General features: G+C 53.6%; 3 protein-coding genes across 22 annotated transcripts in view; 2 read left to right on the top strand and 1 right to left on the bottom strand.

Annotated features, from left to right (window-relative positions):
• Window positions 1-11,522, top strand: ZNF500 (zinc finger protein 500). 4 transcript variants are annotated; one of them, XM_082362152.1, is made up of 7 exons: window positions 15-2,434; window positions 3,100-3,597; window positions 5,193-5,376; window positions 5,580-5,647; window positions 6,645-6,753; window positions 8,631-8,744; window positions 9,761-11,522. In XM_082362152.1, exons 2-7 carry the CDS (start codon window positions 3,196-3,198, stop codon window positions 10,384-10,386), a joined length of 1,503 nt encoding a protein of 500 aa, XP_082218278.1. In that variant the 5' UTR covers window positions 15-2,434; window positions 3,100-3,195; the 3' UTR covers window positions 10,387-11,522. The 4 variants fall into 4 exon arrangements, with proteins under 4 accessions (XP_082218279.1, XP_082218280.1, XP_082218278.1 ...); XM_082362151.1 differs by having other exon boundaries at window positions 6,642-6,753; XM_082362153.1 differs by lacking the exon at window positions 8,631-8,744 and having other exon boundaries at window positions 1-2,434; window positions 6,642-6,753.
• Window positions 11,523-11,632: 110 nt separating this feature from the next.
• Window positions 11,633-24,232, bottom strand: DNAAF8 (dynein axonemal assembly factor 8). Of its 13 annotated transcripts, none has more exons than XM_082362147.1 (10): window positions 23,219-23,961; window positions 22,866-22,968; window positions 21,898-22,039; window positions 21,293-21,421; window positions 18,607-19,113; window positions 16,891-17,008; window positions 15,362-15,503; window positions 14,347-14,475; window positions 13,776-13,898; window positions 11,790-12,956 (listed from the first exon to the last, which is right to left on the bottom strand). In XM_082362147.1, the coding sequence occupies exons 3-10, from the start codon at window positions 22,003-22,005 to the stop codon at window positions 12,674-12,676; spliced, it is 1,539 nt and encodes a 512-aa protein (XP_082218273.1). In that variant the 5' UTR covers window positions 22,006-22,039; window positions 22,866-22,968; window positions 23,219-23,961; the 3' UTR covers window positions 11,790-12,673. The 13 variants fall into 13 exon arrangements, with proteins under 13 accessions (XP_082218270.1, XP_082218268.1, XP_082218273.1 ...); XM_082362149.1 differs by having other exon boundaries at window positions 23,541-23,961; XM_082362144.1 differs by adding an exon at window positions 11,633-11,773 and having other exon boundaries at window positions 12,648-12,956; window positions 21,898-23,961.
• Window positions 23,981-25,908, top strand: part of ANKS3 (ankyrin repeat and sterile alpha motif domain containing 3) — a 29,072-nt gene continuing 27,144 nt past the window's right edge. For 4 of the 5 annotated variants that reach the window (XM_082362104.1, XM_082362103.1, XM_082362101.1 and 1 more), the window contains exon 1: window positions 23,981-24,126. The gene's annotated coding sequence lies outside the window, so the exon portion shown is untranslated. Of the gene's footprint in view, window positions 24,127-24,298; window positions 24,446-25,908 lie in introns of those variants that run through there. The other variant, XM_082362102.1, reaches the window with a different exon arrangement.

The raw sequence follows: 25,908 nt of genomic DNA, 5'->3' as shown, positions 1-25,908 counted from the left end.
TACTTTTAATTCAGACTGTAAACGATGCTTGGCACCTGAATGAGTTGTGGACCTCTTACAGAAACTTCACGGGCCCAGGCATCCAAGATCCACAAATCTTGAGGCCTGCAGACTTCATCCCAGTGTGGTTACAGGTCATGAGCTGATGTTTATGGAGCATCTGTTACGTGCTAGACATCATCATAGGTCCTTTACAAACATAATCTCATCGAAGCCTGTCTGTCAGCTCTCAGAAGTTGGAGCTATGACAATCCCCATTTTACAGACGAGGCAAAGGTAAGGCTTACCCAGTTAGTAAGTGGTGGTTCTGAAGCACTGGTTTGGGTGTACGTCAGGGTAGGCCCAAATTCATCCTGGTGTATGCTGGTTATGGACTGAATGTCTGTGTCCCCCTCAAAACAGAATTAAGAAAGAAATCCTGGGCAAAGTAGAAGTTTAACCTTTAAATCTCTGTTGGCTCTACTCACTGAAAACTGCCCAGAGAGGAGAGGGCCAGGACTACGTTAGTCAGGCCTTGGTCACTTCATGGACTTGCTAACTTGTGTATATCTGGCCCCGAGGAGATGATAAGAGTCGCAAGGCCAGGGCCCCACCGCTAACCAGGAGGCAGTTAGAAACAGGAAGTTGTGCGGCAGCTTTGAAAATGCTGATGTCCCCACACCTGTCTGCCCCTCCAGACGGAGCCGAGAGTGTCTCTTCTGTTTTCCTCCTTTTCCCTCTTCCACTTCTGTCTATCTCTCTTCTTCCTCCCCCACTACATACCCATCTGTGACTTCTTCAAATTACCCCTTTCCACGCCCTCCTCCTGAGGACGATGGAATGGCAGGCTTCTTGTGTTTGGCTTGAGTGCCAGTGCTCTGAATGGCTCCGCACCTTGGTTCCCTCTAAGATCCCGGCTCTCCTGACCCGTTAACTGATGTATCCTCTTGTCTGTCTAAAATTTAATAATGGACCCAAAACACAGGTTCCAAGGAGAGATTTCACAGCATTGCACAGCAGCCCAAGATTATAAGGCAAAAATGAGGCATATGTGGTCCTGCCTTTCCTCAAGCCCCACCACAAGGCTGTCCTGAAATCTGGCATCTTCCCTTAAAAAGGTCCTGCCTTCCACCGGGGGTGTGTGTGTGGGGGTGTCTCCAGAACAGTGGTGGGCAGCCCGGTTTCTTGTTCTGCCTGTGTGCTCACAAGAAAAACTGGATATTGGATGTAGGGGGAAAAGTGGGATGCGAGAGAGAATGAAGAGTAGAAATGGAAGGAAAGAAAGAAGCCGGTGGGAGGGTTGATTGAGGCGCTAGGCCTGAGGATGCCAAAGCTGAAAAACTCAGGGGTTGTCTGGTTGTTAGTGATGATGTTTATGGAGCTCTCACCACTAGGCACACAGCTCTCACCATGACCCTCTTCCTGCTCAGACCTCCCTACCTGCCTACACCTCCCTCCCCCAGGCTCCACAGGGACACCAAGGACTGACTGTCCAGTTCACCTCCTGCTCATCGTGCCTGCTTGGCACAAAGCAGAGCCCAATAAATACATATTTGTTGATCAAATTAACAAATGAAGAAATAAGCAATTGATAACGAAGATGCACCCAGCAAGAACTTTGTGAGTCTTCATTTTCCAGTCTCTAAAATTGGACCAAGACAGACACCTGGGTTCCAACCTCACCCCAGTTCTGCACTTACTGGGTGTTTGTGACCTTGGGCAGGTCATTGAACCTCTCTGCACCTCGGTTTCCTCACCTATAAAATAGGGATAATAGTACCCCCTTTGTTTCAAAGATGAACTGATTTAATAATTGCAAATCGCTTAGAACAGAGCCTGGCACATACATAGTACTATGTAAGTAAAAAAGTAAATTTCCAGGGTCCCTTCCACCGTGGAGTTCCTCAGGCCTGGGAGGGTGGATGGAAGAGAAACAGGGAGAAAAGCCCAGAAACTGCGGAGCCTCGCGCATGCGCACTGAAGTTGAAGGAACAACCGTCTCCTGCAACTCCTCCCAGGACCCATCTACCCCGGGCCGCGGCTCAGCCAGGGGATGACTACGTTACCCACAGTGCATCTCGCAGACTCGCTACGTATCTCGTTTCTATGCCTGACAGTCGGTTCAACCAGTAGTACGAGGACCCACAATGTGAGTAGTTACCCACAATGGCTCCCATGGACCCGCCTACCCAGGCCCTTCTCACTCTCCACAGCCGGCCAAAGGTGCGAGGACTACATTACCCACAATGCTTCTAGTGGGACGCCCACGCGGCCTCGTTCTCGAGCTCGACGCCGGCTCAGCCTGTGGTTGCCGCTGACTGTCCCGCTTCTGCGTTCTAAGGGTTTTGGTCCTCGCTTCTGGCCCGCCGAGCCCTCCACGTCCACTGTCCCGCTCCCGTCCCAACCTGCCGCTCCGGGCCTGCCCCGAACCCCCCCACGAGTCTCAGCGCTGCCGGTGAGTGCGGGCGCGGGCGCAGGGTCCCAGCTCGAGCTTCTTTCCGCGGCCCTCGCCCGCCGGAGCCTAGTTTGTGCCCGGCCTCGGTCACCGCTTTTCCTCCAGCTGAGGGGACGAGACGGGAGAGCAGCCCAGCCGGGGAATCCTGACCCTCACAAGACCCTGGAGTTGGAGAGGCCTTGGTGACCATCCATTTGGTGGGGCCCGCGGATGGGCTTCAGGCTCCCGAAGCCCGAAATCGGGGGTCAGATTGGGACAGAATCTGCGTCCTCCTGGGCAGAGGGGGCTCTGGTTCTCATCATATTTCCAAACGGACCTCATCCAAAAATGGCCAACTGTAATATTGAAAACTCAGCGTTTCTAGAACTCTGACCGCGTTCCAGGCACTGTGCTAAAATAAACTATTTTCCCGTTTAGTTCTCTAAGCAACCTGTGTGTAGGTGGTGTCAGCATTTCTTCCTTCACATGAGGAACTGAGACCCAGAGATTAAGTACCTCTCCTGGGAATTAGAGGGTTAGTAGCAAAGACAGTTGGATTTACTTTAACTGTTTCTTTCTGCCAGTGAGGGCACGTTGGCCTTGGGGCTAGGGCAGGGCCTTATGGGTTTCAGACGCTTATCCAGCCCCAGTGCTGCACCCTGCATGACTTTATTGTCTCTCCACAGAGCCCTGGAAACATCTTCCCCAGTGTCTGGCCAGAGGTATAGGGAGAGACAGGTGAGAGCTCCAGGCCAGAGAAGGAGCAAGGCCCACCAGGAGCAATGGCGACCTCTCCCGGCTTCCAGCACCCGCCACCCCTGGAGCAGGATGAGATCCTGATCGTGAAGGTGGAAGAGGACTGCTGCTGGGAAGAGGAGCCCTCCCTGGAGATTGAAGACCCTAGCCCTGAGACCTTCCGCCAGCTTTTCCGGCTCTTCTGCTACCAGGAGGTGGCCGGACCTCGGGAGGCCCTGAGCCGCCTCTGGGAGCTCTGCTGCCGCTGGCTGCGGCCTGAGCTGCGCACCAAGGAGCAGATCCTGGAGCTGCTGGTGCTGGAGCAGTTCCTGACGGTGCTGCCAGGGGAGATCCAGGCCCGGGTGCGGGAGCAGCAGCCAGAGAGCGGTGAGGAGGCCGTGGTCCTCGTGGAAGGGCTGCAGCGGGAGCCCAGGAAACAAAGGCAGCGGGTGAGGTGGGGGGCATTTTAGCCCTGAGGTGAGAAAACGGGGCCCTGCTGCTGAGGTCTGTGTTTGTAGATTCCTTGGGCTCCGGAGCCGTGGCCAGCCTCGGTCACTGGGAGTACCTGGGGCTGGCCAGACACTGAATTGAAGAAGGCAACTGCAGAGTGTTTCTCAACGTTGGCCAGCGTGTGTCCACCCGTTGATTAACCACTGTAGCCCCGCTAGCCCTTTCTAAGCTGTGTGGATTGGTTTGTTAACACCATCCCAATGTAGGCCAGATGCAGGTTTTGATGGGAGAGAGTTTGGAGACCTTCTAAGGCAGGACCTTGGGAGTTGAAGAGATCCCCAAAGAAGGAGAAGCACTGGGAAGAAAGACCAGGTGCTGGTGGGTGCCCTGGTTAGAGCCCGCAGGTGTTCCTCAATCTCTCTGGGGCTGCGCCATTCAATACAGTAGCTACTAGCCATGTGTGTTTTTTTTAATTAAAATTAAATAAAATTTAAAATGTAGTTCTTAAGTCACACTGACCACATTCCAAAGGCTGTCATCACACATGGCCAGTGGCTATGCCCTGGACAAGGACAGTGCAGGTATGGGGCACTTCCATCATTCTACAGAGAGTGCCACTCTAGAGCAAACTCAGCTCCTTCTAACCACATCTGCGGAGTGCGAAGTCTTTTACAGATTTCTCCTGCTTGGGTCAGATTAATTCCTACTGATTAGATATTTGGCAAATTCTGCAGGTCACCTTTCTCCCTGTGGCAGTGTCACTGGCCACACAGTGCTGTTCTTTTGCATCTGGCAGGATAGACCCCCCCAACCCTCCCCGCCAAAAAAAACCCCCAAAAAACTTGACCATAAGGTGAGTTGAATGCATTAAGCACATCCTGCCTTCGTGGTGGCCAACAAGAACCCAGGAGCCCTTCTCAGCCCTGCCAGCCTTGGCGTTTGGGGTTCCTGTCATGGCTTTCCTCTGTCACTGGGCACCCTGTAACCTCCGGGGACTGTCTCCTCTCAGAGGTGTGGAATTTTGAGCCTTAGACAGGGTCCCTGGTGCTGGTTTCAGTTCCCCAGGGATGTATCTTGTCCCTAGTACTGTTACAGACGTCAGTAAACTCTGAGACTAAGTTTTTCTGATTCACCTTCACTGAAATTAGGAAATAGATGATTCCAGAGGGTTTGTAGATGATTTCAAAAAATGTAGCAAGTGCAGTAACTCAGGCTTCCAAAATGAGACCTGATTTGGGGCCCTTCTGGCCCAGGTCTTTCAGGAGCACTAAGGAAGGAAGGGTGAGAGTGTGACGGTGACAGCAACACAGTGTGTTGGGGAGAGACCGCAGAGTCTCAGGAGTGGAGCAGGCCTCCCTTTCCCCAGGTTGGGAGCCTGACCTCTTCCTGGGTCACATGCCTTCTCCCTGGGGTCTGACTGGAGGGAGGTGCTTGGAGGGTCGCAGAGGCCATCAGACACGACAAGGTGGCCCGGTGGTAAGGCAGAGCCTGGCAACAGGGTGGCCAGGGTGCCCGAGACAGGAGGAATGGGGAACCCTGTGGGTTTCCTCCTGACCTTCTGGGAGCTAGTGGGCAGATCTCTGTCTGTATGCAGGATCCGGAGGTACTCCCTGATGACGCACTGGCCCACGGGACAGGGGAGTGGTTCTTGAAATGCCAGGTGGAGGCCCAGCCAGCAGAGCTGTCTCTGGAGGAAGGGGCTCAGCACTCCAGCCAGCAGTCCCCAGCCCAGCTGAGCCACAGACCAAAAAGAGGCCCCCAGCTCTGGCCAAAGACGGGTGAGTAGCTGCCCCTCTTGAGGAAAGAGACGCCCTGCACTGGGGAAGGGAAGGGAAAGGAAAGGAGTGTGGCAGGGGGTCAGGCTTGTGTGCCTGTGGGGTGGGCAGGCTCCCGGCCGGGTGAGTGTTGATGGGGAGCAGCTGGACGTGTCCAGCCTTCACCTCCATGTGCACGGGTGGGTGACTCTGTGCTCTTTCCCCAGGCCCAGCGGCCTCCCAGTGTCAGGAGACGGCGGCACTGGCCACATCCTTCCTTTCAGCCTGGTCCCAGGTGAGTGGCATTCCTGATCTGCAGCATCCCCGTGTGTCCGGTGCTCTTGTTACAGGGACACTTCTCTTGCGTGGTCAGGTCTGTGGGTTTCCAAGACGGATCTTCACCTCCTGGGAAATCCTCCCTGTTCTCAGATGCCACCTGAGTATTAGGTGTGCCCTGGAGGATCCTGGAGTCTCAATGGTGAGTTAGGGCAGTCACTTCAAACCCAGCTGTATGTTAAAATCTCTTGGCATCTGGGTAAAAATAGATTTTTCCCCCAGCCCTGGCCTGGAAGCAGAATCTCCTTTGCTTGTTTGTTTCAACTGCAGCTTTATTGAGATATAATGCACTTACCATACAATTCTCTCATTTAAAGTATACAGTGTTTAATATATTTACAGAGTTGTGCAGTCATCACCATAATCAAATCAATTTTAGAACATTTTCATCACCTCCCCAAAATACCCCACACCCATTAGCAGTCACTCCCCCCTCCCCCTCCCTCAGCCCCCTGGCAGTCACCAGTCTTTCTGTCTCTGTGGATTTGCCTTTTCTCGATATTGTTTTCTTGGGTGTTAATCGTGCTCCCGGGTCAGTCTGGTGCTAGATTTGGGAACCACTGGCCTAGAGGCATTCTGAAGTCCCCAGGTCACCCCATTTGGGTCCTGGGGCTGGCTTGAGCTGAGGCAGGGCATGCTAACTCGTGTCCTCAAGGAGCATGGGCCCCAGTGGCTGGGATCTCAGCAGATCCAGATGTTCCATGCAGCACATCTGTCCACACAGTCTCTGGCCCTGCAGCAGTTGGGGCAGAGCTTGGTGGTGACGGTGTCCTCCCAAAGAGCAGGATCCAGCTGTGTCTGAGCCAAGCTTGGAAGGAAGGGGTGCATAACAACATACGGAAAGGGAAAGGTTGGGGAGGGGAAGAAGTAGGGGGAGGTAAGCAGGACCTGCCATCATCACACAAGTGGAGGGGACAGTGAGCCCACCAGGCTCTGAGTGAGCTGCGTTCCAGCAGGTGCCGGTGACCTTGGAGGACGTGGCCGTGTACCTGTCCCAGGAGGAGTGGGGGTGCTTGGACCTGGCTCAGCAGGACCACAGCTGCGACATGCTGCTGGAGGATGAGGGTATGTGCAGGGAGACCCTGGCTGTTGTCTGTCAGACACCGGCTTGTGTCTCTGATGTGGGTGAGTGTCAGGGAGGGTGGCTGCTTCTCTCGGGCTGGCTGTGGTGTGTGCTGGCCTCCAGGACCCGAGGCCCAGGCCACCTCCCTGCTCAGCACCTTCCCTGGCTCCCCCCGCCTACAGGAGCTGCTCCAGCAGGTCTCAGACTTTAGTGGCCAGAGAATCACTGGGCAGCATATTAAAAATAGGAACTTGTGGGCCTTGTGCCCAGGGGTTGCTTTAGTGAGCCGGGGGCATTCCCTGGTGAGTCCTAGCGCTGGGCAGCCCTGCACTGCCAAGGTTGCTAGTGTCCCATCAGTGTCCCATCTGCAGTGGGGGCAGTGTGGCTGCTTGCCCACATCCCAGGCAGATGCCCAGAGCTGTCCCGAGTTCCTTCTTTCACTCTTTACCCACACGGTTGTCCAGTGTCAGTTCAGCCTTTGTGCCGTCCTTGGCCCCCGTGGGCAGAGCTGCTCTTGGCAAGGCCCTGCCTGTCTACGGCCTCTCCTCACCACCCCACGCTGTCCCTTCTCAGCTCATCCTGCCACTTTTGACAGTTGTTCACTCCCTGAAATGTTTTTTAAAGGAGTTGAGATCCTGCTTTGTATCAGTTGGGGTTCTCCAGAGGAAAAGAACCATTAGGATATGTGTGTGTAGAGAGAGATTTATTTTAAGGAATTGGCTCTCACAGTTGTGGAGGCTAGCAAGTCTGAAATCCATACAGCAAGCCAGTTGGCTGGAAACCCAGGCAGGATTTCTAGGCTGCCGTCTCGAGGCAGAATTCCTTCTTCAGGAAACCTCAAGTTTTCTCTTAAGGCCTTCAACTGATTTGGTGGGGCCCACCCCCCAGCGTGGAGGGTAATCTGCTCTCCTTACAGTCACCTGATTGTAGATGTTAATTACATCTACAAAATAACCTCCACAGCAACATCTAGACTGGTATTTAGGGAATTCCCTGGCGGTCCAGTGGTTAGGACTCTGTGCTTTCACTGCTGAGGGTGTGGGTTTGATCCCTGGTCAGGGAACTAAGATCTGGGAAGCCGTGCAGCGCGATCAAAAAATAAAGATAAAAAATTGATTGAGGGCTTCCCTGGTGGTGCAGTGGTTAAGAATCCGCCTGCCAATGCAGGGGACACAGGTTTGAGCCCTGGTCCGGGAAGATCCCACATGCCGCGGAGCAACTAAGCCCGTATGCGGCACAACTACTGAGCCTGCGCTCTAGAGCCCGTGCCACCGCGGTGAGAAGCCCACGCACCGCAATGAAGAGTAGCCCCTGCTCTCTTCAACTAGAGAAAGCCCACTAACAGCAATGAAGACCCAATGCAGCCAAAAAAAAAAAAAAAAATTGACTGGTATTTAACCAAACAACAACACTGTAGCCTGGCCAGTTTGGCACAGAAAATTAATGATCACGTACTTTCTTTTACATCTTCATTTATTCCAAACTAAGTGTCTGTAGAACAAATGAAGATGAAACCTTTCTATTGCCGCGAATACTGGCTTGCTGTGTGCACTGTTGCTGTCCCACTGCTCTGTGCTCTGTCCTGCTGTGTGTTGTAACTCTTGGCTACTTATCTCTGTTGTGATGAAATTCTGACCCCTCGGGGCATCTGGTTTCCCTCCCAGAGCTGGGGAGAGCCTTGGGCCCTGTTTTTCCTCACTTCCTCTCTCTCTGAGGAAGCAGTCTGCACAGAAGTAGAGCGCCCCCCACCTCTGTTGCGGCATGGAGTTTTTCCCCGCAGGTTCTCCGGATGCCCCTTTGCCCTCACGAGGAGGAGGTTGCAGTCCTGTGTTCTGTCCCGGCCACACTCACACCCTCTCTTCTCTTTCCCCATGAGCAGGACTCCCCACTCCTGGGCCCTGTCTGACTGCCCAGGAGGGGCGAGGGCAAGGCCTGCGGGACCCAGCTTGTGCGGCCTCGGGGCTGAGGGAAGTCTCTGGCAGTGCTGGCTCAGGTGAGGGGGTCTGGGAGGAGACGGATGTCCCAGATGAGATTCTCCCCTCTCCTGGGCTTAGACCTCGGCGACTGTGTTTGTGGAGTTCAGGCTCAAGGGCTTAGAGCAAGCGTTGGCAGATTTTTTCTGAAAAGGGCCAGATAGTAAATAGTTCAGGTTTTATGGACCGTATGGTCTCCCTGGTGATGCCTCAGCTCTGCTGTCCTGGCACAAAAGCAGCCACAAAAGCAGTCACACAGTATGAAAAGACACGGGCGCGGCCATGAAACTTCATTTACAAAGGCAGGCTCACCCGCCCTGAAGGAAAGGTGAGGGAGACAGGTGGCTTTAAGAAAGGTTTGGGGCTTGAGCAGCAAGAGAGTCCTACCACCTTGAGCTGGGACATGGCGCTGCACGCAGGCACCATAGGGAAGCCGCTCCCGAGGGAGACACGAGGGGCTGGGCATGGGGTCCTCAGGACGCCCTGAGTGTCACCCAGCCAGCGGCACTCACTCTCTTGGGCCTACACCTGGGATGGAGTTGCTCAGTCACGTCACTCTGTGACCGTTGGAGGAACTGCCAGAATCAGTTCCTTTGTAAAAACTCTTACCAAAGGCCAGGGGTCTGGTACCATCCTGTCTCAGTTGTACAGATGAGGTGGATGTGAGCTCGAGCCCATGCCTGGCTTCCTGGACAAGCCAGTGTGGAGGCAGGAGGGGGCTGCATGGGGGTGTGGGGTGGACAGCACCTCGGCAGGGACAGTTCCCGGCGCTGGGAGGGCCTGTCCTTCCCCCATCAGGTCAGTGGGCCTCAGCATCCTCGTGTAAATGGGACTGTCACAGTACCACCTCACGGCCTTGTGAGTCTGCCTGTGGTTCTAGTTCCCGGAATCAGGCTCTGACTGATGCATCCTGCGGAGAGTGTGGAGGGGGAATTTGAAGGCACTTCTCTGTGTCAGGGGCCGCCCCACCCTGCCTCCCCTTTTCCCTCTCCCCCTCTCCGTGGAGCCCTCAGCGACTGTGCTTTCTCTGTCTCAGAGCTTGGGAGGCAGTTTGAGGATGGAGAGTATGCCAGGGCGGACGCGTCGATGAGAACACGGTGGGGCCAGGTGCTCCCGGGTCCGGGTCAGGGGCCCGGTCCGACCAGACCCCAGCGGCCTCCGGACAGAGGGGGGCCCCTTGGGGTCCGGAAGCCGCACACGTGCCCCGAGTGTGGCAAGGCCTTTAGTAAGACGTCCCACCTGACAAAGCACCAGCGCACGCACACCGGGGAGCGACCCTACCAGTGCCAGGTATGCGGGAAGCGCTTCGGCGACCGCTCCAACTGCAGCACGCACCAGCGGGTGCACACAGGCGAGAAGCCCTACGCCTGCGCCCAGTGCGGGAAGCGCTTCAGCCAGAGCTCCAGCCTGGTCATCCACCGCAGGACACACACCGGGGAGCGGCCCTACGCCTGCACCGAGTGCGGGAAGCGCTTCAACAACAGCTCGCACTTCAGTGCGCACCGCAGGACGCACACAGGCGAGAAGCCCCACACCTGCCCGGCCTGTGGCAGGGGCTTCCGCCGGGGTACCGACCTCCGCAAGCACCAGCGCACGCACGGCGGGGAGCAGCCGCTTCACAGACCCCAGAGGCTCCAGGACGCCCCCGGGGCCCGAGCCTGACAATTCGGGAAGCTGCCAGAGTCGTTTCTGTCCCGGAGCCAGAGACTGGTCTTCAGGCATCTTCAGACTCCGTTTGCTCCCGTAGGCCTCAGCATGAGGACACGCGGTGGGACATTTGGGGGGCCCAGGCCGAGGAAGGAAGCTGGGCCCTGCAGGTGTATTAGGGTCTGGGGCAGCCACACAAAGGACCACAGCAGCAGGGCCGCTTACAGCAGCAGGAATTCTCTCACAGTTCAGGAGGCCAGAGTCTAAAATCAGGGTGTCTGCAGGGCTGGGTCCTTCCTGCAGCTCTGATGGAGGATCTGTCCCAGGGCACTCCTGGCTCCTGGCGCTGCCAGCTGTCCTTGGTGCACCTGGGCTCGTGGCCACGTCACTCTGCCTCGCCTCCCCACGGCCTCTTCCGTGTGTGTCTCCATGTGTCATCTCCTCTTGTAAGGACGCAGTTGTTGGATTTAACTAATTACATCTGCAGAGACCTTGTTTCCAAGTAAGGTCACCTTTTGAGAGTCTGGGTATGAATTTGGGGGGACACTTTTCTGCCCACTTCGGGGGAAGCCTCAATGGCTGTGGTCTCTTGCAGCTTTATGTACCCCAGCCTTACCTGGGCTTGGTCTCCTGTCTTCCCCCCTGAACCTTGCTGTACTTTGAAAATGTAGCCTGTTGGGGGCGGTTTCCAGTATCACAGTGGTTGTGGGTCACCTTCGCAGAGCCACGGCTGTTCTGTAGGATGGATGGCTGGTGCGGGAATGCTTCCCCGAGATCCCATCTTTCAACCTCCCCCAGCCCATCAGGAAGTCCCCAGGGTAGAGTGCCAGGGCTACCTTTGTTCCGGCCCAAGTGGCCGTGTCCCAGGACGCAGGCCGGCCTTGGTTGCCCCACTTTGAATTTCTGAGGTGGATGTGCCTCTCTGATCTGTTCACATCCATGGTCTCATAGTGGCTGAGGGGAGCAGTAAGAGGCCTTGTTTGCTTTAGTCATTAGTAAAGTTGTGGGGCAGCTCTGAAACCACTGGGTTCTGGAATGTTCCATCCAATTGCTAGACATATTTTTACCTTTCCACACAACCCAGGTTCCAGGGTGTGTGACCTGCTCTTCTCTGTTCCCTTAATAAATGACGTCAGTCCTTCTGGCCCCTGTGCTGTGTCCTGTGTATTCTCTGGAGAATGGGGCCGCCCAGTTTAGGGATGGTTTTTAACCTTGCGGGGCACGTACTATCCAGCCAGATCCAGCCAGGCCAGTGTCACCAACCACCCGTGAATGCTGGAACATGTGCCCAAATGCCAAGGACCCTGCTGGGCTGCCTGATCCCATGGCCTGGGGAGCCCGAGGTGATTGCTCTGTTTTTCCCATTGGCAGACAGGGCAGATGGGCGCTGAGACTCTGAGACCTTGGAAACAAGTTGGAGAGAGAACAGAGGTGCTGCAGATCAGGGCTTCAGCCTGTTGGGAGCAGGTGGGCTGAGAACAACAGTTATGGAAGGACTCTGAACATCGGGGCCGGAGGTGGGAGGTCGGGGGGATAATTCTAGGAAAGTAGACGGCAGAGCTGCCTGCGGCCCCCAGCTCTTGCTGGTTGTCCACGGAGACAGTTTCAGGTGTTAGAACATTCACATTCTATCTATATTTAAAAGTCCATCCACCTTTACTTTGGAAGGACCCTAAAACATATACGTACATGCCTTTGTGTCTTGGTTGAAGAAAAAAAAAGCGAATTTCAATCTGCCCCTCTATCAAAAAGTCCAGTTGGTCCGTGTGTGTGTGTGGTGGTGTGTTAATTTAGGAACACAAAAGAGCAAACATCCAGGACTCAGAAAATGAAGCTAAATTTTTCAAGACCTTTTCAACCCTGAAATTCTCTAAAGGAGTTTTACTTCAGTTTTGTGGTTAAAAAGAAATAATAATAATAGATGCACATTAAAGAGAAAAAAACGCAGAAATGGAAAAAGGTGAAAAAGCCTCGAAGTCCCACTATCAGAACAAAACTGTTGTCTTCGCGGTGTTTCCTTCTGGTCCATTTTCAGAGGATTTGGGGCCATTTGATTTGTCGTGCTACACGTACAAGTTTGCACTGGCATCTTTGCTCTCAGTGCATGAAGATGTTCTGACTGAATTCTAGCAGAGGGCTGGCAGCAGATCCTCAGTTGGAGGGTCCCTGTGCTGCAAAGGCACATTCTGATGGAGACGGGGGAGCGAGGGGACCACTAGGGCCTTGGGTGTCGATGGAAAGTCAGATTATCCATTTATTCACCTCAGATTATTCACCTTTTCAGATCCGTTACCGGAGGCATCTACAATTGGCCTGGAGGAGGCACCAGGGCCTCCCTGGCTGTCCCTGGCCCAAGAGGGTCCCCCAGGGCCCTGGGACTTCCTCCTGGGGGTCTGGCCTGGGCACTCTGTCTCTCAGCCCAGAGTGTTACATGTTGCTTCCCCCCGGGGCTGGATCCAGCCGTATCTCCAGGGGCCTGAGCCTTCTGGCTTCCGGGACCCTCGCCAGCTGGCAGCTTGGGCTGAGCCGATGCCTTCCGAAAGGCCCGGAGCTGTTGGAGGAGCTGACTCTTCCCCGTGCAGTCCCTGTGACACAAGAGAAGCAACCTCCGTCAGCACCCAGTGGAGCCAACCTCCCAATACTTTGCCACCGAAACAGGATACAGAGGAAAGCCAGAGCGCTTCCGGAGCGTGTGCCTGGCTCTCAAGACACTAAAAAGTCAGGATTGCGGCCTTCCGGCCCTCGCCGATTCACAGAGCGTGTCAGCATGTTAAAAGCTTCTGGGAGGAAACCTGTGAGACACTTCTCAACCCAAGTTTGTTTCCCTCTTTAATCCTATAATGCCTAGCTACATGCCACTTTGGGGAAAAGCTGCATTAGACTCTGACGTTCCCAAAGGATGGGATCTTCAGGCTCTGTAATTCCAAAAATGATGGAGACTGCCAGAGCATATAATGCGAACTCACCCCACGACCACGGGGTGGCCTCCGCATGTCAGAGACCTGAACCTTCCCTGAATTTGACATTTCACTTAATTGACTCAAGCCTTTCATTTCTGGCTGACAGCCATCACTTTATTCCATCCCTTCACTTTCTCTTCACTTTTATTGCCGTCACTAGTAGGGAGCAAATCAAGTTGGGGGGCAATTTTTCAGAAAGAAAACGTAATCCCTTCTCAAGACCAAGCTAAGCATCCTTGGGGATGTCTGGAGAACAGGCCAGGCCAGATGTTGCTGGGCTCCCCTGCCCGCCTCCCAGACCCGCCCCCCAGACCCGCTCCCACCCTCCTGTGCTAGCCCTGTGGGTGCCAGACAGCTGAAAGCACCGATGTTAACATGCGGGCCGCGGCTTGCTGCTGAGGCCGAGGTGAGCATCTCAGGCGGCGAGAGCCCCCTTGTGGTTACCGTAGCCTGGCTGGGCCCTGCTGGTCTCGCCGAGCTGCTGTCTCCTCTTCCCCCTCATCCTCGCTGTCAGAGGAGCTGGAGCTGCAGCCGGAGTGGGAGCTGGAGCTGGAGCTGGAGCTGCAGCTGCGGGGACAGGAAAGGTGGGTTCCTCTGGACATAACCAGTCCACTCCAGGCGTGGTTCCCACCAGGGACTTGGAGCGCCCAGGTCTCCCTGGTGACCCAGGGCAGGAGGATGGGCAGGCCAGCCAAAGCCCAGCCAGCCAAAACCAAAGGGCCACTGCAAGTGGTGGAGGGACACAGCCAGGGCCAGGTACCCCTGCCTAGGCTAAGTCTGCTTAGGACTCCGGCAGGAAAGGATAACCCTTGGCCCCAGCTTCCTCCCAACCTGCGGGGAGAGCCTGCTGCTGGGACCCAGTGGGACTGTGGGCCAAGCTCAGTTCTTGGCTAAAAGCACTTCTCAAGTGAGCAGTGCCCCCAGGACCCGCCTGTCCAAGTCCCCCTTCCTCCTGAGGCCAACGTGGCAACCCGAAGCAGCAGGTTTGCGGCAGGGCTGTCACTGCTCCCTGTACCTTTCCGAGGGCCCCTGGTCTGATGGCTTTGTCGGCCGCAGGTCAATGAAGACGGTGGGAGGCTCCGCTGGGCTCCTTAGCCGCGTGTCCATGGCCAGCGCCTGGAAGCCCAGCTCCTTGGAAGCGCATCTGGGGTGAGAGGAGAGGGGTGGCTGAGTCACTTCCCGGTGATCACTGTGTGACCTGTGCAGGGTGGCTTCCTGCCACCAGCTGGGTGCCCCCGTGCAGGACACTGAGGCAGGTCCTGAGAACAACCCTCAAGATTTAGGCCAGCGCTGTCCAATAGAACTTGCCACAATGATTAATTGTTCTGTATCTGCACTTTCCAGTATGGCAGACACTTGCCAGAAGTAGCTATTTAAATTTACATTTAAGCTAATTTAAATTAGAAATTCAGCTCCTCAGCTGCACTAGCCACACGTAGCCAGTGGCCACTGACTGGACAGTGCAGTGTCCTTTCTACTGGACACGGGTTGTCAGGGACAGACGCCCACTCCAACTAGCTCGGGCGAGAAAGGGAATTACTGGCTTTCAGATTCCTAAAAAGGGTGGACAACCAGAGTGTGGGAAGAGTCGGGGTACAGCTGGGCCTTAAGGGACCCCAGGGCCCTGTCCCCACCTCTGCCTACCCCATACCCCAGCTTCAGCCTTTCTCACCACAGCTGGCCTGGCTGGGGTCAGATGCCCAGGGCTGGCCCAATCAATGGTGGCCAGAGGGGCAGGGTCCTCCTCTGGGGAGGCCGTGTGGATGGTGAAAGGAGGATTCCCGTGGGGTGGGGAAAGAGCAGGTGCTTTGGGGCTTGAGTCCCAGCTCTGCCACTTATGTCCTGGGCAAGGCAACCTCTCTGAGCCTCAGTTTCCCTGTTTGTAAAATGGGGGTAATGTTAGCACCTACCTGATCATATTCTTGAGATGAAAGAGAAATACACATCAAGTGCCCCACCCATAAATCAAGGCCCAATAAATGCTGAGAGAAGCCAGTTCTAGAGAGGACAGGGGCCATGCGTGGTCCCACCTGCTTCCGGCCTCCTGCGGCTTGATGTCCTGGGGCGTGTCAGAAGGCACCCTCCAGGCAGAGGAAAAGGCTCTGGACTGCGTGGCACACAGGAGCGTGAGTTGTTCCATGAGCCTGTCCTGGGTGCTCGGCTTGGCATGGTCTGTGGGGAGGGGGGAGGCAGCTTAGTGGGGATGCAGCCCCCTTTGACTCACAGTAGCCTGAGCCTCAGGACCCCTCGTGTGGACATGCCTGGGCTTGTGCTCGGAGAAGGGCTGGGGGCCAGCAGAGGCCCAGCCCACCCTCTGCTGCTCAGAGCTTTTGTGTCGCCCCCCTCCAGCTCAGCAGGGCGAGGGGCGCTGTCTTCTTGAGCAGGGAGCCGTGTGTGAGCCCGGGAAGCAGGGGTGACGTCCTGTTAACCGTGTAGTCCACGTTCTCACTCCGGTCCCACTTGTCAGAGGGAACCATCAATAACAGTTCTGCGTATTTGCTTTGCTTTTTCTTTTTAAATAGCAACGGGATCATCCTCTATAGACTTTTTTTTTTACTGAATATATTTTACATTTTTCTGTGTTGAGAGAAATGAATAGATAGATAGATTCCATTTGTTGAGCTGCAGAGAATTCTCTGGTTGACTGATTAGCTAGACTCCTTCTGAATATTGAATGTGGTTTGTTTCCAGTTTTTCACAAGTATGAACAATGTTGCAATGAACATCTGTGAGGGTGTGTTTAGGACAGACTTTAGAAGTGGAATGAATAGCTTAATTAAAGGCTTATGTGCCTTTAAATGGAGAACAGATTCTGCCACATTGCCCGCCAAAAGGGGGCACCAACTACAGCCCCCCAGCCCTGCCCCACCTTGTAGGAGAGTGAGTTTCTCCATATCCTGCTCTAAGGGGTTAAATTCCAAACAAAATCCTTTTTAAAATAGCACCAGTGGCCCTTGGCTACAAAGGAGCCTTTGCTCTGGAACCGGAGGCCAGAACCCCTGCAGCTCCTTTGCCTCAGACCTGCCTCCACTCACCTTTGTGGGCCAGAGTGGCCAGGAGGGGACAGGGAACTTTTTTACGAAACTGCCCAGAGCGAGGCCACAAGTGCAATGAAGGAATCATCCCTGGCTTTGTTTGGTAAACGTGGAGGCAGTGGAAACAGGATTCTGTTTAGGAGCGGGCTGAAGGGGTACCAAATGCAGGATTACTTTGCTCCCAGAAAGAAAGAGACGCAGGTCCGAGGAGGTGGGGGGGAAGAAAAGGCAGGGACCCTGTCTGAAGGGCTTCCTCTCGTATCCCCAAGGCCTGGTCCACCCCAGGAACATAGCAGGCAGTCACATATGTAATGGATGAATGAATGTCAGTGAGTGAATGGATGGGTGGATAAAGTCTTGCATCCTGGGTGTGCAGGACAGCGAGGGCCGAGCAGCAGAGAGGCGCAGCAGACGTGGTGAGCTGCTGGGCTGACTGTGCCCAGCCCACTGCCCTATTTTACTGGGAGGCCCTGGAAGGAGCCACTTGTGGGGATGCACTTGGGCCCTAGCGCTCAAGTTCAGACCTCGGCCCTGGAGGCGGTCCGCTGCCCACCACGCGGCTCCAGAAGCGCAATCTCCCGGGTCCTCTTCTCGCCCTGTCAGACTCTGAAGGACTTGATCCAAATCCCACTCTTCAAGTTGCTGAAATAATTAAAGTGGTGATTATGAGGCTGCTGTGGGGTGCCAGGGACAGGAGCACCAGATTTCACAGCTGCCGTGACCCACACAGGCAGTCCTGGGATGTCTTGGGCAGAAACCAGGGCTGAGATGAGGCAGCTCGCTCACCCACCCCCACTCACCCACCCCGTGTGGGTTGCAGAATGAGCTGCCTCCGTGAAGGCTGGTGAGGCCACCCACCTTCCTACGCAATACTTTTATTTCTGGCACAAAGACGTTGTCTGACTCGGAGGAAACTCAGTGTCGTATTAAAACTATTTAGGTTCATGCAGGTTTAGAATGTTGGGAGGTTAAAACGTTTTGCTCTTTTAAGAAACAGATTGTTCCAGGCAGGTGCTAGGACTGGAGGGCTTGGAAGAGGGGTGTGGAGGCAGTGGTGTGATGAGGGGGGAAGACGTTAATCAGGAATTACTGTGTCTTGTGTATGGCCTTGCAGCTCCTTCTAGCCCCATAGGGGAATGAAGATAAAGGGGTTCAAGGAAAGAATGGAATTGATAGGATGGAATTGGTGAAAGTGACCTCCATGTACACCTTGATGCCAGTTTTCTCTAAGTTGTTAAGAAAATTTATCAAGTAAGGCAAAAACGAGTTTTGTGATGTTTCAGTGTCATGTGGGAGCATCTTCCAAGGAACCCATCTTTCTAGGGGAGGGCTGGTGTGCACAGTTGACCAGGGCTCACCTGTTTGACAACTTCGTAAAACTGAGAAGTGTGACGGTTTTCTTTTCCGTCCATTGGAGCAGCTAACCCCAAAGGTACCAGTTCTGTTGCCCTGTAGGTGCTGACCTATTGTACTTAATGTAGCAATTTAATCTCCGCGTTCCTTCCCCCCTCCCCACCCCACCATGTACAAAATCCCAGTTTCTCATAATCTTTTTGAACCGGCTTTGTCATCCTGCTGGTCCCCTTGTTAATGAGCTAAATACAGGGGCTCACCATCTGTATGAGAACAAGGGCTTGAACATTTTGAGATTATGCTTTGTCAAATCTGTTACCTATCTCATATATCTTCATGATCATGCTTGGGATTGGTTTTCTTTTTTCTTTTTTTAAAGAAGGCTGGGGTCTCCTTGCTCTTCCTTGTTCACTTTAACTCTACCTGAGGATGGTCTGTCGGATAGGTAGGACTGCCTGCCTGATGGTGGGCCTGGTGCCATGGGCCTAAGGTTGTTGCTATAGACTGAGTCTCTTTGTCCTTCCAAATTCACGTGTTGAAATTCTAACCCCCAATGTGATGGTATTTGGAGGTGATTAAGTCATGAGGGTGGAACTCTCATGAATGGGATTAGTGCCCTTAAAAAGGAGACCCCAGAGAGCTCCCTCACCCCTTACAAATGAACCAGGAAGCATGCTCTCACCAGACACCAAATGTGATGGAGCCTTGACCTTGGACTTCCAGCCTCCAGACTGTGAAAAATGAATTTCTGTTGTTTAAGCCCCCCAGTCTATGGGATTTTTGTTACCGTGGCCCAAAGAGACTAAGACAGGCGTAGTGGGCCAGCCCTCGAGCTGGCCTGGGGAGGACCATCGCCCCGGGGAAGGCTGGGCTAGGGGGACGCCTACCTGGAGGGAGAGCAAGGGCAGTCCCCCCTGGGGCCCCTCCGGCAGCGTTTCCGCAGCATCACAGGGCGTCTCCTTCACTCCACTCAGGTCCTGGTAGGCTGGGTCCTGGGCATCCCAGGTGACTTTGTGAAGTATGTCTTTCTTGATCATCTTCCTTCTCTCCCTCCGGAGGGCTCTGCGGTTTGCAGAGTCTGAGCCTTCCTGGGCCCATGAGGCAGCGCCTGGGGGCTCTGTCTGCAGGCCTGCTTCCTGAGGGGAGAGAGTGGCCTCTCCCTGTGGCCCCTGGCAAGGACTCTGTGATGTACTGGTGTTGAAGGCTGTGCGCCCATTGTCATCCTGCCACGTGGGGGTCTCTGCAGGCATCCTGAGAAGAGAGCTGCTCTCGTCACAGCTCTGCAAAGGCCTGCCAGGGGCCCTTCCTTCCAGAGAGGCTGACTTCTGGGGCTGGGCCCCAGCGTTCCACTCTCCCCAGGGTTCTCCGGCAGATTCCACAGGCACTACAGCTGGCTAGGGGGGAAACAAGCGTCCTCGGTTAGCAGCCTCAAAACATACCTTGGGGAGTTTTTGCATGTGGTAAGATGTGTATAGAACATAAAATCTGCCATGTGAACCATTTTTAAATGTACAGTTCAGTGGCATTGAGTATATTCATAATGTTGTGCAGCCATCACCACTGGCTATTTACAAAGCTTTTTCATCACCCTGAACAGAAACTCTGTACCTCCCCTCCCCCAGCCCCTGGTAAACGCTCATCTACTTCTTGTCTCTGTGGGTTTGCCTGTTCAAGATATTTCATAGGCGTGGAATCACACAATACTTGTCTCTTGTGTCCTTCCATTTAGCTTAGTGTTTCCAAGTTTCACCCATGTTGCGGCATGTGTTAGAACTGCATTCCTTTTCATGGATGAATAATATTCTGTTGTATGGATGGTCCTCATTGTGTTTAACCATTCTGTCTGTTGATGGATACTCAGGTTGTTCCCCGCTTTTGGCCATTGTGAACAGGCACACAGCAGTTAGAGGTGGACAAGATGAGACCCAGGCCCTTTGTCTCCAGAGTGAGCCCACGGCCTCAACCCCTGTGAGTTGGTATAGACTTTCCCATCCCAGGTTAAAAAATAATTGTCCAGAAGAGTTGCCGAGGTAATTGCAGAAATGAAGAAAACACAAAATAAAGTGACATGGACATGGTTCCAACTGAACTAATCAGGGGACTTCGCAGCCCTGGCAATTCTCCTGTTTGAGGTTATTTCAGATATATTTCTAGGCATGGCTGAGGGTGTGGGTGATTTCTGTCATGGTGCTGGGAGGGGACACGCCCTGGCTCTGTAAGATGACCCTGTGTCAGTGCTTGCACTCAGAACTGCAGAGTCTCGGCATGTACCCACTCTGTCCAAATACCAAACTCCAGCATGGCTTCTGGCAGCGTAAGCCTGTGCCCCTAGGATTACCCCAGCGCCCCATTAAAATGCCTGCCTGAGAAAGCTCCATGCTGCCAGAATTTACTATTTGTTCTAGCCAACACCTGATGATAGGCCCCTGACCTCCCTTTCTTAGAGCACTTACTAAAAAGGGCTTATAATTGTGAATATGTGTCTCTTACAACCCAGAAGCATCTGTCACTGACCTGAGAGCCATTCCCTTGAAATGTACTCATCAGGAAGGACAGGGCCTCTGCCTCCCTTCTCTGTGGGAGGATAGGCTCCTGCCTCCCACACCTGCCAGGTAGCAGACACACCTGGCCTAATTGCAGCTTCACTGACCGGCTCTTTGTGATTTTTCACTTTTCTGACTCCACTGAGCCCTCCTCACCCCCTCCCTCAGTCTTCCTTTGAAACACCCATCACCTCTGCACAAATCAGACGGAGCTCAGCTCTTTCCCCTGCTGTCAATAGTTACCGAATAAAATCTCCTTCCACTGCTTTAACTAAGCATCAAGACATTAACTTTAGATTTAAGAGTTCTTGATCTTACCTGGGACCCTGGGAAATGGGGAGACAAGAGGATGGAAAATTCCCTCTGACATTTGGCAATGACCGCAACTACGATACATAATTACTGAGCGTTCTGTGGCACTTGCTAATTGTTTTCTGTATTCATCTCACCTCCCCAGTGAGGGGCACCTCTTACCTCTGAATCCCCACTGTTGCCCTTATTCAATCAACAGATGTTTAGGGAGGGCAGGATTTTGTGAGAAGCCGGATAGTGCTGAAGCCAGCTGGGTTAAGGGAGGCATTTATGACAACAAATTGTGACAATGGTCAGACAGCTCAGGTGGAAATAGGACAGCTGGGAGGTGTGTGTGTGTGTGTGTGTGTGTGTGTGTGTGTGTGTGTGTGTGTGTGTGTGTGTGTGTGTGTGTGTGTGGTGAGGGGTCAAAGGTAAGAGCAGGGGGCAAAATCAGATAGAAAATCTAGTCCCCACCTCCCCCCAGCTCTAAGTGTTCTGGGCTCCTGGGAGCATGACGTGCACAAGGCCATTAGATATTTGGTGTCTGAACTCCTTGGGTTATACCTGGAGAAAGGCTTGGGTGTGCAGAGATGCTATACCAAGGGCTTTAACCTCTTTAGACCCACATTGCTGTTAGAGTCTAGCGAGGGCCATGGACACCCAGACCCACACCCACACCCTATTGTGCTTAAAGGGTCCTGGCTTCGTGGATCCCTGGATCCTGCATTCCACAGACCTCAGGAGGAGACCCAGAGGAAGTGACCCAGGCCCCGTCAGGGTCTTTGGCCAGTTCTTCTGACAAGTCTGGAATCAGGGCGGTTTGATTTCGCTGGAAGATGATCAGCTCCTCTTCCTCGCAGTTTGACTGCGGACAAATGAGAGTTCTCTGGATTATATGGCAGCAGGCAGGGCCAGGTGCGCCTCAGCTTCCACCCACCCTCCCTGCCCCTCTGCTCTCCAGCTGTCTGGGAAGACCAGTTCTCTTCCGAAGGGACTCGCCATGGCTGGTTCCTGCCGCTGACTTAGAAATGGGCTTGGCAGCACCACCTGGTGAAGGTGAGATCCAGGGCGCCCAGTTCTGCACGTACCTGCCACCCCTAAGACTTTGCGTACAGCAGGTGCTCACTTAGTGCCTGGCACTGAATGAACAGAGCAGTGAGGTGACAGCTGAAAGAGCAGAGTCTGGCCCTCCCCGTCCTCTGCAACAGGGAACCTTGGCGCTTCACTTACATGACATTGAGCTGATAAGCTCCAAAGCGGTCCTTGGTCAGCATCATGTTTGTCACGGGAAGAAAGTGCATTGGGGGCCTAGGAAGATGTAGGAAGAAGGTGCTCGCTTACCGAGGAGGAATCTGAGTCCAGAGATGGGAGCTGCTCCTTGACGGCCTCAAGGATGGCATCCCAGGGATTGGGCAGTAAGGGCCCCACATCTTTGTCATGGGATGCCATGGGATGCTTCTCAGCGTGCCATCATCCAAGGAACCTTGCAGAGGACATGGACTGAGGTGAGAGGGTCCAGGAGCAAAGGGTCAAGAGCTCAGGGGGCTGCCTTTTCAAAGCATAGACCATCCCTTGCCTTGGGGGATGAAAACAGATTGGGAGACCACCCACCCCTTCTCCCTTCTAGTCTGCAGGTTCCTGTTACTGAGGGCCAGGCACTGTGCCCTGCATTGTGTGTGTGTGTGTGTGTGTGTGTGCGCACAAGTGTGTATGTGTGTGTAGTGCAGTATGGAGCCTGCAGATGTACGTACATAGTGATATTTTATGATAATATATAGATATATGTATTGATATATAATGATATATGTACTTGATGTGTAGGTATATGGATGGTATACAGAATGATACATGTGTATGACATACAGATATTTGTAAACTATGTATATCCCATACAACAGACACTATTATTATCTACATTTTATAGGCTCAGAGAGGTTATATCATTAGTAAAGACAAAGACAGAATTTGTATCAAAGTCAGAGGGGATTTCAAGCCCCACTACTCTTTACTGCCCCCTTACAAAGGAACAGACTAGAGACATTTTGGAGTCCCGCGGACACTTTTTTTGGAGTTGACAGTCAACCCCTTATACCCAGGCACTTAGGCAACACGTCCCAGAGTCTAACAGAAGGCCCAGTCCCTCAGGGGTCAAGGGGGCTTAGAAATGTGGGGCGATGGTACTTCAGAGCCAGTGTCTGGAGAATACTTGAAGCCTGAGAGGCCTCTGTAACCATGAAATGGGAAAAGAACACTCCTGCCCCAGCCCTGGTTCCCATCAGGAAAGCAGCAGGTGAGTGGGGGCTTCTTACTTCTTCTTTGCTCACAGGAGTGGGGTTAGGAGCTTGGTGCACCTGACCTGGGAACAGCAGAGTGGGGACATATCTGGTATATACATCACGGGATATTCTCCGGCTGCAGGGCAGATCAGAGGGCAACAGAATCACCCGGGTGAAGGGGACTACCAGAGACTCTAAGTTCTCCAGGAGGACAAGGCAATAGGGGAGGAAAAGGCATTACAGGCTGCGGGAAGAGCACGTAAGAGCTCAGAAGAGTGAAAAGTGCCCAACATGTGGGGGAAGAAGTTTTCAGTTCCTGAAATATACGGTGCAAACGGACAAGATCGTGAAGGGTCCTGAACGCCAAGTTGAGGAGCTTGGCTCACCCAGCAGACGAGGTTTACGCTAAACGCTGCACGAAACAGCAGGTCCCCCCGAATCCTGACTGGCTCCACGTCCGTTTCTTGGCTGCAGCCCGTTAGCTCCGCCCAAACCTCCGACCCCGACCCCCTCCTGCCGCCGGTCAGCCGGTTGTTATGACAACTAGACGCCAAAGTCCTCCTGGGTCAGGCTTTTAAATTCTAAAGGTCGGAAACAGGAAACCCATCGTGCGTCCTCCCACCGATCCCCAGCTCGTTTCCCCAGCCCCCACCTCGTCCAACTCCCAACATTTATCTCCGCAGCTGCGGCAAGCCCGAGGCCGTTCACCTCGGCCTCAGCCTCCCCTCCTGGCGCGGTCCCGACAGGGATATAAACAGGCTCTAGCGCGTCCCTCCGGTTGTGTTCTCCCTTTTGGGCCGCGGCGCAATTACTGAGGCTATCGCCGCCTTCGGAATCCCCTCTCAGCAGAGTCTTACATTACTGGACTGCCAACTCCCTCCCACCCCCCGCTCTTCTTTCGGGACTTGGCGCGTCCTGTCTCTCCTGAAACACGATTGGTTTCCCTGGCCAGAGGCGGGGCGGGGTAGGGCGAATCCCCCCTGCTCATTGGCTTCCGCCGACATCACACAGCGAGCCGGGCGAGCTGACCGGAAGGTCCGGGTGCGGGACGGACGAATTCCACAGCGCTCGGGGGACCCGCGAGCGTCCCGGCGTGCTCCGCGCTTCTCGCAACCACTTCCGGGGCGGGAGCGGGGCCGCTGGGTCCGCGCGCTGTGGCGGCGGCCGGCGCGGAGAGACCGCGGACGGGCGCGGCCGAGGGAGCGCGGCGGCAAGGGGGCAGGGGTAGGCGGCGGCGGCAGCGGCAGCGGCAGCGGCAGCCCCAGGGCTGCCCGCGGCCCGAGGCCCAGCGCAGGTAGGCTCCGCGGCGGCCCTGCCCCGCCTGGTGTCCTCACCTGCTGCGCACTCTCGGGGCGTCCCAGCAGTGCAGCTGGCTCGCCGCTTGAGTTTATGACTCCGAGCGTCCGCTTTGCCGCTGGGGAGCGGGGACGATAAAGCCACGTGCGGTGTAGGGTTACTGGGAGGAGATGTCAGTGCTAGGGTAGTTCCCTAGGTTACCCTCCCCAGGGCCTGAGAACGAGGTTGGGATACCCCGGGCCAGTGGAAGGCCCACGCCCCGGGGCGGGACGCGGTGCCCTCCGGCTTTAACAGACCACCTCCCTGTGGATGCCACGGTCAGCAGCAACGTCATTTTTTTTGTTATTGTTGTTAATTTTGTTTGTTTTTTGTTTTGCTTTAAAAGTAACGAATACTTAGCATTTTACAGAAGGGACAGAACACAAAGGTAAAAGGAAAATCAGAGGGTTGCGTTCCTAGTGCTACTTCCTGGAAATAAATCTTGGAAGCGATATGCAAAAGATTTTCTACAAGTATACGTGATGTATGTGTGAATACAATTTTGTTCGTAAGGAATACCCCATCATCGTAGAGCATCTGGCATGCGGCAGGGTGATAAAGGAAGTAATAGTATTGGGTTGGCCAAAACGTTCTTTCGGGTTTTAAGTAAAAATAAAAGACACATTTTTCATTTTCACCAAGAACTTTATTGAACAACGTATTCACTGTTTCATTCTACTACCTTCTGCCATTTTTCAGGTAGCTTCATAATTCCATCTTCCCAAAACTTTTTATCTTTTGAGCAAAGAACTGTTCCAGATGCCTTTTAGTCTTCCAGGGAATTGAAATTTTTTCCCGTTATGAGAATTTTGTAAAGACTGAAATAAATAGAAATCTGAAGATGCGATGTGTGGTGAATATGGTGGATGAATCAGAACTTCCTAGCCAAGCTGTAACAGTTTTTGCCTGGTCATCAGAGAAATGAATGGTCATGTGGTATCCTGATAGAAGATTATGCGTTTTCTGTTGACTGATTCTAGACGCTTTCGTAGAGTGCTGCTTTCAGTTGGTCTAATTGGGAGCAGAGCTTGTAGGAATAAATCGTTTGGTTTTCCAGAAGGAGCTCATAATAGAGGACTCCCTTCCAATCCCACCATATACACAACATCACCTTCTTTGGATGAAGACCGGCCTTTGGTGTGGTTGGTGGTGGTTCATTTCGCTTGCCCCACGATCTCTTCCGTTCCACATTATTGTACAGTGTCCACTTTTCATCGCCTGTCACAATTTTTTTTTTTTTAATTTTGTAAAAATATTTATTTTTGGCTGCATCAGGTCTTAGTTGCGGCATGTGGGATCTTTCATTGTGGCACGTGGGCTCTGTAGTTGCATCATGCGGGTTCTTTAGTTGTGGTGCATGGGCTTAGTTGCCCTGTGCGGCATATGGGATCTTAGTTCCCCGACCAGGGATGGAACCTGCATCTCCAGCATTGGAAGGCAGATTCTCAACCACTGGACCACCAGGGAAGTCCCCACAATTTGTTTTAAAAATGGAACGTTTTAGTTATGTTTAAGTAGAGAATCACATGTGGAAATACAGTCAAGAAGGTTTTTTTTGCTTAACTTATGTGGAACCCAAACATCAAAGCAATTAACATAACCAATCTGGTGCAAATGATTTTCAGTGCTTGATTTGGATACTTTGAGTATGTCGGCTATCTCCCACGTGGTATAACGTTGATCATTCTCAATTAATGTCTTGATTTGATCACCATCAACTTCAACTGGTCTACCTGACCTT

This window comes from Balaenoptera borealis (assembly GCF_965194805.1).
Source record: "Balaenoptera borealis genome assembly, chromosome: 16".
In the NCBI taxonomy this organism is placed as follows: Eukaryota; Metazoa; Chordata; class Mammalia; order Artiodactyla; family Balaenopteridae; genus Balaenoptera; species Balaenoptera borealis.
The sequence above is the reverse complement of the archived record's forward strand: the minus strand, read 5'-3'. Positions and strand labels throughout refer to the sequence as shown.